The sequence below is a fragment of the Tenrec ecaudatus genome, chromosome 14 (genome assembly GCF_050624435.1).
Source record: "Tenrec ecaudatus isolate mTenEca1 chromosome 14, mTenEca1.hap1, whole genome shotgun sequence".
Taxonomy (NCBI): domain Eukaryota; kingdom Metazoa; phylum Chordata; class Mammalia; order Afrosoricida; family Tenrecidae; genus Tenrec; species Tenrec ecaudatus.
The window spans coordinates 55,794,307-55,806,348 of NC_134543.1; the positions used below are offsets into that span (position 1 = coordinate 55,794,307).

General features: G+C 36.0%; 1 protein-coding gene across 3 annotated transcripts in view; it reads right to left on the reverse strand.

Annotated features, from left to right (window-relative positions):
• The window catches only part of KLHDC1 (kelch domain containing 1), a 60,977-nt gene that overhangs the window by 8,194 nt on the left and 40,741 nt on the right, over positions 1-12,042 (reverse strand). For all 3 annotated transcript variants that reach the window (XM_075531038.1, XM_075531037.1, XM_075531039.1), the window contains exons 10-12: positions 7,031-7,103; positions 3,064-3,148; positions 1,378-1,430 (exon numbers count right to left, since the gene is read on the reverse strand). In XM_075531038.1, coding sequence (XP_075387153.1) covers positions 1,378-1,430; positions 3,064-3,148; positions 7,031-7,103 — 211 coding nt within the window. The remainder of the gene's footprint in view (positions 1-1,377; positions 1,431-3,063; positions 3,149-7,030; positions 7,104-12,042) is intronic.

Genomic DNA, 12,042 nt, shown 5'->3' on the forward strand with positions numbered 1-12,042 from the left:
GCACCAGAATTGTCTGCAATATACTCAAGCTTCTAACAAAAAATTCACTGCCCTCAAGTTGATCTCAACTCATGGCGACCCTACAAGACAGGGTGGAACTGCCTTGTAGGTTTCTGAACTATAATTCCATTACGGGAGTGGAAAGCCTTATCTTTCTTCCTCAGAGTGACTGGTGGTTTTGAACTGCTGACCTTGCAATTAGCAGACCAAAATGTAACCACTATGCAACCAGGGCTCCTCTAGCTTCTGGTAACCACTAACACTATTTTTGGTTTCTATATTTGCTTATTGGAAGTGACGGCATACAGTATTTGTCCTCTGGTGGCTGACTTATTTTTTCCAGCATGTCAAGTTTCCTCCATGTTGTAACTTGCATCAGGACTTCATTCTTCTTTATGATTGTGTAATATTGCATGGTATGGTTGTACCACATTTTATTTATCCATTCATCAGTTGATGGCTATTTAGGTTGTTTCTTCTCTCCAGCTATTGTAAACGGTGCTACAATAAAAACACTGTTGCAAACACATCTTTCCGTGTCACTGCTTTCAGCTCTTTTGGGTACTTACCTAAGGGTGAAACTGCTGAGTTATATGGTAGTGGTGTGTCCTACTTGTTGAGGAACTGCCAAATTGTTTTCCATAGTAGCTATACCATTTTGTTATTTCCACCAGCAGTGGACGAGGGTTTCTGTTTGTCCACAGCCTCACCAACTTCTGTGTTTTCTGGTTATGTTTAATCATTCCCATTCTTATGAAGGTGAGATGGTGTCTCATATTTATTCTTCCTCTGAACTGATGGGCTTTGTTCTTTGAACCTCTGGCCAGCCTCTTGGCCCTGAATCATAACTGTCTTTTATAGTTACCAAACTTTTACTATGAATATTACTAGTCTCCATAATTAGATTGCCAGTTCCTCACATGTAAAAATTAAATATTTTAGGGCCTTCTATATTAGTTTTTTAAGCAGCTATACAAAATAATGCTAATTGGGTGACATAAAGACAGAAATGTGTGAGTATCTACATATACACATCTATTATCAGATATATTCTGAATTCAGAAAACTTACAATGTGAAAGAAATAAGCTTTATAATAAAGGAAATATAGTATGTTTTGTGTTTACTATTATCATATAAATTGAGTACAATTTACCAAACCAAAATGTGACTATATTGTGTATTTCATTTAAAAAAAAAAACCAAAGTAATATATGGCTCACCATTAAGAATTTCATTATTTCTTTAGAAAGATGCTAACATTTTCTAAAATACAAATCATAAACTACCTAAGAAACATATTTTCTTTAAAAAGGTAGAAGAAAGAAATAATCATATATTACTACTATTTATGACCCGAAATACTGAATTTGCTTACCTGAGTAGCGAATAAGGCTGTGTTTGAAAGATCAATAAATCATTATAGTGACCCTAATCAACAAGAGAGAATATTAAAAGCTATGTCAGGATTTCTTAATGAAGGTCACAGTATATTAAAATTTTAATATCTTTTATGAATTAAAAATGTATAAATGAACAAATAATTCCCTTTTCTCTAGCTACACACATTTTAGTGGCCAAATTTTATCGAAACAAAATCTATGCAATTGCAAACTTAAAAATTAGAAGCATGTTTTTCTTTTAGAACAAGAAGTTCAATATTATAACAATAGGTTTCAAGTATTTTTTATTCTAGGCAGGACTTTTTCTTCCATATAAACCTTTATCTTAAAATAACCCCTTTATGCTGCCTCCCATTTTTAGGTGGTCTCAGGATTTCTAGGGAATTTTCATTTAAAAATAATAGACCTGGGCATTTTTTGGAATTATCATTCGTCATCTAAATGTTAATAGGGGGGGGGGAATTTTATTTAATCCTTTCAAGTAGATCTTTAGAATCTCACAATTTATAATCATGACCTTATTCAAAATAATAAGCTTTATCTCCTAAATAAATACTAGTAGTGCCAAAAATTACATAAGTTACAAATTTTGCTTTTAATTAAGGTAAAGCAAAGTCAGAACTAACTATGCATCATAATTGACTTGATAGCAGCTAATAACAAAAGTTGCAGTTAAGCCTTTTTTGACACTCTGAATATTTAGTCTGATAAAGTTCTAAAACTTTTTTTTATATATATGTAAGTGAAAACCTCTACATTGGAAGCCCCAGAAACACAACATAAATGGAATTTTCTGAAAAAAAGCCACCTTATTTAAGGTTTACCATTACATGGGTGCTACTCTGCAGCTAACTGTGTCTGAAGAGAGAAGAGGAAACTGGCATCCTGCTGGCTGTACTCCGGATTGTCCCTCCTCCCTGCCATCTGAGTCCTCCCTGTGTTTCCCAAACACTATCCAAACCAGATAAACTACACCTAAATTCCTGGCTCATATACAGGTATAAGTGTAACCAACGTGCTGTGAGTAATCCACGGGTCTAAAAGTGAAAGATGAATACTTTCAAAATACTACTCATTTGTTTCTTCGACCTTAGTTTTATCGGATTTTAAATTCAGAATGCTTTAAATTCAAATATAAAACAGATGAGTGCAAAAGGGGCACAAAGGAAAAAGAAACACTTCAAAGGTTTCAAAAAAGTAACTCCCTCTTGAGGGAGAGGCACCATCCGATAGGATTCAGAAAAATAAACAACAGATAGTTTCAACAATATTGGTGGAATTCTAGATCTTAAGTTGGGAAACAAGTTTTGTGGGTCATGCTTTTATTATTATGTTTAGTAGTTTACGTCTATGTTTAATGTATCAAACATTGTGCATGCATGTTTAAACCAGTCATGTACTACGGTAAAGTTCAAAAAGGAGTGAAGGACAGGAAGAGCCATCCTTGAAAGCCTCGTCTTAATAAATTGGCTAGTGGCATTAAGAGACCATTTTCATTTGTAAATATAAGCTATCTTGAGATGCTTCACTGAAGCCTCACATTCTGAAATTAATCCTACCAAAATGACATTTTATGTTCTTCCTTAGTTTGCAATGTTAGAATATCAACTTTGAAATGCACAATTATGCAGATAAAATGCTTAGAGTAAAATTTTTCTTACTATATCCAAGGAAAGTAAATCATCTTTGCTCCCACCAAATACCATTACTTCATTTTCTTTCCCCAAACAGGCTGTATGCCATAGCCTATGATTGAAATTTAAAAACAGTGAAATTATTGTCAAGGAAGTAGTATACATTACATGTCTATAAATTTGTTATTGTACACTCTAAAATTCAATCGGCTTCAAAGAGGCATCATTGAACTTGAAGTTTTTGCATATCCTCAAAGAGGGTTCAATTTTTAAGATTGCTCTTGAATTTATTAAATCATATTGTTAAAATCAAGATAACTCCCAATTGCTCTGTTATATTCCTCTTTTCTCAACCTGTTATCTGAGATATTTGTACTGTAATACACACATTTACAAAGTCAGTTAGCCCGTTGTTAAAACAGTCCCTTCTCCCAATCCCCCCTCTCTTAAGGGGTACTATTCTCATAGTTATTCTTTCCCCTCTACTTTCTGTTCCTGTCACCTGAGAAACTTAAGTGGCACATATGCTCCATTATAATTCTCATACTACTAATCACCCTGGGGACAGAATACCACATGTTCTTATCTTTCTTTCTAACTCTGATCTCTCCTAGTCTCTTATAGCTGATAAACAATATTTCTCAAGTACTGTTTTGATCATAGGAATTTCCTTTGTTACCAAGGGCCTCTACTCTTATTCTAACATTCTTAGCCTAATACTCATGATCAGTCTTTCGCTCCAAATCTTAATTCTTGCCTCTCCCCAGATGAACCATTTACCTGACTCAAGTTCATTTATTTCTTCCTCTAAGAGAGAGCTTATTATCTATCACTAAACTTCTAAGTTCACCCTGGTTCTTATGCTCAGAATGGTATGTCATTCTCTTAGCACCTTAAAAATAGATTCTAAGTCACCAAGAAATATTCCAAATACACGTGAGAACTCTGTTTAACTTCTCTTTCCAGTACTCTTTTCAACATTCTTGTACTTGTTTATACCCTCCTGATTTACATTCTGAGATAAATTGACATACTACTTTGCTTTCTCTGTGTGTCTTCTAGCTCTCTTGTGGTCAGAAATGGAAGAGTAGTGTGCTATACCTTGACCCGGGCTAGCTAAAGTCAACTCCATGTTCAGTGATATGTCAGTGGTTTGAAATAGGCTATGATGCAAATATAACACAGAGTCCTTTCTTTTTGTAAGAAAGGTAATCTGATTTTAGGCTTCCTCTAAAAAATGTTTAATATGGTATTCTATACCCAGTAGGTGCTCAATATTTTCATTAACAAAAATAACCATAGAATTCATTGAGTGATTAATGTACAGATTATTTCAAAAGTGGAACATTAAAATACTCTTTTGGAAATAGCGTAACAGTTTGTCCCCATCCCTAATTTTCATTGTTTACCAAGAATAATTTTATGATTTTACAAAGTTCAATATTTCAGAAAGCTTTCTCAGAAAAAAGTACATGTAAATATCCTCTAAATATTTTAGAGGATAAATTAAAGATTTTACAGTCATTGCTTAACTCTGAAGCAATAAATTTATAAAACATCACGGTTTTATTACCACATGACAAATATTTAATACATAAATCTTTTTTACTTAACTTCTATAAGTGCAAACATTGGAATCATGCCCAATTTGTTGAACCAAAGACTTTAGGCAAATAATCGTACATACTTTCAATGGCTTGGGACCCAGGCTAGAACTGAGTCATTAGAGATTTTATTTGGGAAATACGCTACCCAATTCTCCAACTTATATGCTAGAACATAGATTTATGTAAGTATGCAGCAAGAGTCCAGATTATGTTGTGAGGTGTAGGTGGGTAAGAAGAATATCCTTGATCTGGAAAGGACGTCTTAACTTCATGGAGAAAAGGCCATGTGTCACCGTGAAAATACAGGGGCCAACATTACCTACGGTTTGTATATACTAACACTTTATCAGATGTCTTTTAAGACATACAAAAAGAGTCCTTGCTGAACATCACCTATCCAGGCTGTAAGATATGGCTATAGAGAGGGTTTTGTAATCGCAGCTTTTATATAAGATGAGATCTGGAGTGCTACACTGTACAACAGTGCTACTCAATCAAGGGTAATTTGCCCCAAAATGGACATTTGATATCTGTGGGCACATTTTTTGTTGTCAAAACCTGAGCTGGTAAACATCTTGTAATGCATGAGACATCCTTAACAACAATGATTTTGTCTAAAATGTCAAGAATGTTGAAATTGAGAAACCCTTATTGTAGGAGAAGAATTGGGCAGTTTACATTTCAAATTATAATTTGGAAAAGTTTGCACAAAACTCATGTTAATGGAATTAATCACTTTTATTAAAAATCAGCATATATTCATATAAATATTTATAAATATATTCTCCTTACACTAAACTGTATCCCACCTGTTCTCCTCCTCACCTCATACCTGAAGATAGATCTGTCTCTGTCTTATCTGCCTTAGGGAAACTCTGGCCTGGACTTCATCATCGAAGAACACTGGAAAGCCTTTCCTGCCTTGATTTTGGTGACATCTAGCTTGCAACCTGATGTTTTTCTACAGACTGATTGTTTATGTCCTCTCACAGCTGCTCTAAACTTACACCTAAACATTCTAATAAAGCATATTATTTACATGACACATCAGCTGAATTAAACAAAATCTCTTTACATAGCTCTTCTAACTAATAAATTACTGATAATAGTTGTGGTGCTCTATTCAAAGTTATACTATAAAATAGAAACAATTTTAAGGTAAAACATTTTACTTCGCTTTGGTCTATAATTAGTGTATTTGTATAATTAAAGGACTTGAAGAAAACTAAGAGTTTATCTAGTGAAACTCTCTCATCTCACAAATGAAAAAATTGAAGCTTAATTTCCTTAACAGACTTTCCTAAAGCCACAGACTAAATAGTAATGATTAAACTCTGGGCTACCAAACGTTACGACAAAACTCTTTAAATAAAAAAATTATTAAAAATTATCAAGAATTCTCAAAATAATAGCTAATAAATTTTTATACAATCAAATATAAAAGCTACATACAAAGGGGCTTCTAAAAAGTTCATGGGAAAATACCACTCTTTGAAATACATTTTTCTACAAATATTTTGAAGTGCTCTCATATATATATATAATTATGATACAATATTAATGCATTCACAGTAAAATTCACACCTAGATATATAACCTAATATTTTCAGACTTTTTTTCAATTAAGTTACACAATGGTCACTTGTTAAATAATAAAATACATATCATTGAGTTGATTTCACACTAGTATGAATGAAAAATTAACAAAATTCTGAAATACATGTCATGAAGAAGAATAAGACCTATTAATGACTACAGTAATTACAATGGACTGAATTTGAATTTTCTACACAGATTTTTTTAATACTATGAAATAAAATTAAAGGAAATTACCATACTTTAAATACTAATGAAGTTATCTTTGTAGTTTAAAATTACTCTATTCCTATCATTTGTACCCTATCATATACCACAAATAAATAACAGTTAAAATTTCATATTAGTGTACAAACCATACAGTTATTAAAAATAATTTTCATCTATTAATATTGATAAATTTTATATTAATTTGCTTGAATCATCTTTGAAAAATATATTACTAGCAAAGTCAACCCCTATACTTGTCTAATTATTATCAAGATTAACATATTTTAATCTAGTTTTTAAAAATGTATCAGACAAGTATATATATTTATTGTAAGACCATTTGCAAGTATGTATTATTATATTCATATGGAAACATGGATACAAACAAGATTAATTATTTCTCACAATCATATGTAATCAAAAGAATAATTAAATTAACCATGTAGGTAATATCAAATTTACTAGAAAGATATCATTCCTAATAGTTTATGACTTTAATGATAAACACTATAAATTCAGTACTATATTTTAATACTTTAAGATTCCTGACTATTTTATTATTTGTCAACTTCTAGACCTACCTGGGTCTTGTTTTAGGTAAATGTGTAAGTTGTTTCCAACAATTTGTTATGACATTATGAATCCAACCATCACCTGCAGATTTATGACAAGAAATTAAGATTAGATCTTTGGGATAATATTTTAAATGTTTTCCAATTTTATCATGCTATGTTTATACAACTATCTTTTGTCTGTACATTTTATCTTCAAATTCTAAACACACACACACACACACACACACACACATATATATATATATATAAATTAAAAGTTCAGCGGCTATGACAATGGATAACCATATATCCTGGATTTCCCTACACCATGAAAGATGAGAAGTTATGCATTCAAGAAGTTGAACCAAATCCATACCCAAAAGAAGAAATGGTACCATAGCTTAAATTATGAACACCCAGTTTGTGGAAGGCTATAGATGGCAGTGGGAGCCCCAAATCCATGTGCAGGGTCCACACACGGATGAAGCCTTGGTGAAGAGGGTGAATGGGGAGAGCTATAGAGGAAATCACTACATCGATGGTTTCCTGGGTGATATGGAGGGGCTTGTTGGGCGAATCTGGGGAACCAATGACAACAAGTAGAAGAAAGAAGTAAACGTCCTAAAATTGATTGTGGAGACTATGAAACTCTCTTGTATATATGAAATGTATGCCAATAAATGAGATAGATAAAAAAAAAGAAATGGAACAAACAGCAAACATGGCAGACTCCCCCCAAATTACCAAGATGTATCATAATCAAACTTTCCAAAATCAAAGAAAAGGATAGAATACAAATGGGGAATCAATAAAGCTAAGCTCTGATTTCTCAGCAGAAACCAATGCAAGAAGTCAATGGCATGACATATATAAATCTGAAAGAAAAACATTGCCAACCAAGAATCATTTACTCAACATAATCGTTCCTCAACTATGATGGTGAAATTAGGATATTTCTATATAAACAGAACTTAAAAGCAATTTGCAGAATCCATACCAAATGTACAAGAAATATTAAGGGGATTTCTTGGACAGAGAGAGCCAACAACAGACAACAACCTGAGATTAACATATATGATGATGCCACCCAGAAGTCACCCCAGATATAGAAGTAGTCAAAGTAAATAAGCCTTAAAGACTGAAAGTAGGTCACCAAAAAAATTAATTTGTAATTCAGACAGTTACAAAGTAAAAAGATGAAACAGTGTAGTTACAAAGTGTCCAAATGGAATCTAGTAGATTGCATAAATTTGGATGAAAGGGAGGGCAGTAAACATTAAGAATGAGGTAACAAAAAAATGATGGCAGCCAGGGAGGACACAGGAATGAAAGCGTTAAAATATAACAAAGGTAAACACTATTATATACACAATGCTCCAATAACAGTGATCTGTGAATAGATGTGTAAAATAACACCATGAAAAACAGATGGTATGGGAGGAATTAATTTGCTTGGATCCACAATCAACACTCAAGGAAGCAAGCGTCAAGAAGACAAACAACACCCTGCACTGGGCACATCTACCGCACAAGACCTCTTTAACAGTGATGAAGGGCAAGGATGGCACACGGAGGACTAGGGTGCGCCTGACCGACGCCATGGCATTTTCCATTGACTCCTACCTATGTGAAAGCACGATTCGTAGGAACACCATTGATGTAGTTGATGTAGTTGATATATTTGAAAAGTGATATTGGAGAATACAGAAAGTAGAATGCAGTGCAAAAGAACGGGAAAAACTGCTTGAGAAGTAGAGAGAATCCTCTTAGAAGCGATGATGTGAAACTTCAACTCACACACTTTCAACACGTTATCAGGAGAGACCAGTCTCTGGAAAAGGATAGCTTTCTTGGCAAAGTAGAAAGTCACAAAAATGAGAAAGCCACTCAATGAAATGGGTTGCAACAAACACCACAATTGTGAGGATGGCATAAAAATTGCAGGTGGGCTAACCATGTGGGACGGAAAATCAGAATATATATATAGACTCTACGTATTCCAATATGCACACACATATATACATACCGTTACAGTGTACATAGTAAATACTAGCCATCTTGAGGAATGAATCACTGGGCCTGGGGGATCGGGACCACAGTCTAAGATGACACCAAGGTCAACTGGTATAACAGGTCACAAAGACAATGTTCTACACCCTACTTTGGTGATTAGTGACTTAATAAACTCATGAGAAGCCATCTAAAGTACAACTATTGGTCTCTCCCTATCTGACGGAATGATGAGTGATGAAAACTGAAGATAAACAGGAAATATTAATCTGCACAACCCTGTGACCAGAACTAGATATTGCCTGGCTACCACTCCTATCTGCTCTGAAAGGGATTGCATTAGAAGGTCTTGAATAGAGTGGAAGAAATGTGTACAACACAACTCAAAATCATGAGAGAGACCAGTTTTGCTAACAAGATAGACCCCCAAGTCTATATGTCCCTTGGTCACCCTTCAGGTATCAAACTAAACTCTCTAATGTGGTTCAATTTTCAGCCAAATAAAAAACACATCTATTAGGGGGAATAAGAAGCACCGGTGGCGGGGGCCAGGCCAAATCCAGGGACACATATGGTAGCCAACTAAAAAGGAGGGGGTGGGGGGAAGAAAAAGACACGGCTAGCAAGGGAACTAGACATTAACCCACCCAAGGGGAGGGTATTTATATCTCCACCGGGAAAGAGTGCCCAGACCAGACTTCAACCTGGTGCTCCAAGGCTTGAATGTAATATAATGGCATAAAAAAGGGAACCAATAGAGAGGTCTGAGGGGCCGGCCCCAATCCCAACTACATGGACAGCCCCTCCCGCCCCGCCCCACAGAAGAATGTACTTCAGAGGACAGCACTGAAGCTACAGCTCAGGGAGAAAGACATGTCTGATCAGAGCACATGGGAGCAAATGAAGGGAGAGGAAGAGAGAGTGGAGCACAACCTGGCCCACCAAGCGCCGAGGACGATATTGCCACTCAGAGCAGCCAAAGCACAGAGAGGACCATATGGCCAGCCCCACTATGTGACACGGCATCCCTCACTGACCCATAGCCCTACAGGGGACAACACCGGTGACATAGTGCAGGAATTGTGCCAGATCTGACCCCACCCACTACACTGAAGCAAAACACTAAGGGTGTGCAAAAGAACAAGGGGACAGAGCAACGAAGTCCCCAGGGAATACCAAAAATAGACTTTGGGGCCAGGGCATGACACCCCATCAGACTTGACTGGAAAACACTCAGAAAGGTCAACAAACAGACCTTGAACTATTTATAGACTTTTCTTTATTTCTTTTTTTTTTGGGGGGGGGTCTTTGTTTTTTTGTTTGCTTTTGTTGTCGTTTTGGGGTTTTTTGGTGGTTTGCTTTGCTCTGTCTTGTTTTATGTGCATATTACTATCTCTGCAGGTCTATCTACATAAGATAGGTGGGATAAACAATCTGGAGGGTAAAACAACAGGACCCACTGCTCCAGGGGGACATGGGAGAAGAGAGGTAGGGGAAAGGAAGTGGGTGTTAACAAACCCAGGGAAAAGGGAACAAGTGATCTAAAATTAATGGCTAGGAGCCTGTAGGAAGCATGGTAGGGCTGGATCAAGGGCAGTGCAACCGAGAGGAATTGCTGAAACCCAAATGAAGGCTGAACATGATAGTGGGACAAGAGGAAAGTAAAAGGAAATAGAGGAAAGAACTAGGAGGCAAAGGGCATTTATAGAGATCTAAATACACCCATGTACATACGTAAATATATTTCTATATGACGATGGGGAAATAGATCTATGTGCATATATTTATAGGTTTAGTATTAAGGTACCAGATGACATTGGGCCTCCACACAAGTACACCCTCAATGCAAGAACACTTTGTTCTATTAAATTGGTATTCCATGATGCTCACTTTCCCAAACGACCACTGAAGACAAAGCAGGTGCATAAGAAAATGTAGTGAAGAAAGCTGATGGTGCCCGGCTTAAAGTCTTGAAGATAAACAAGCGGCCATGTAGCTGAGAAGCAACAAAGCCCATATGGCAGAAGCACACCAGCCTGTGTGATCACCAGGTGTCGATGGGATCAGGTTATCAGGCATCAAAGAACAAAATAATCATATCTTTGTAAAGGACGGGCAGTGCAGAGTGGAGACCCAAAGCCCATCTGTAGGAAGTTGGACATACCCTTACAGAAGGTTCGTGGGGAGGAGACCAGCCAGTCAGGGTGCAGTATAGCACCAATGAAACATACAACTGTTCTCTAGTTCTTTAATACTCCCTACCCCATACTATCATGATCCCAATTCTACCTTACAAATCTGGCTAGACCAGAGGATGTGCACTGGTACAGATCAGAGCTGGAAGCACAGGGAATCCAGAACTGATAAACCCCTCAGGACAAATAATGAGAGTAGTGATACCAGGAGGGGAAGGAGAAGGTGGGGGAGAAAGGGAAAACCAATCACAAGGATCTACATATAACCCCCTCTCTGGGGACAGACAACATTAAAGTGGGTGAAGGGAGACATCGGACAGTGTCAGACATGGAAAAATAATAATTTATAAATAATCAAGGGTTCATAAGGGAGGGAGGGAAAGGGAGCAAGGGGAAAAAATGAGGAGCTGATACCAAGAGTTCAAGTAGAAAGAAAATGTTTTGAGAATGATGATGGCAACAAATGTACAAATGTGCTTGATACAATGGATGTATGTATGGATAGTGACAAGAGTTTTATGAGCCCCCAATAAAATGATGTATATATAAAGTAAAAGAAGGAACAACAATAAAGCACTCATGGTGTAGTGGTTACTTTTGGGGCTGCTAACCACAAGGTCAGCAGTTTGAAATTACCAGGCACTTCTCAGGAAAAAGACGAGACTTTCTATACCCCTAACCCACAAGGGAAATTCTACCATGTCCCATAGGGTTGCTATGAATAGGAATTGATTTAATGACAGAGATTCTTTGTTTGTTTGTATAAGGGGAATAAAAACACTACTGATAGGTGCACAATTTAGAATAATCAACCATTGGAGATCATGGGGCATA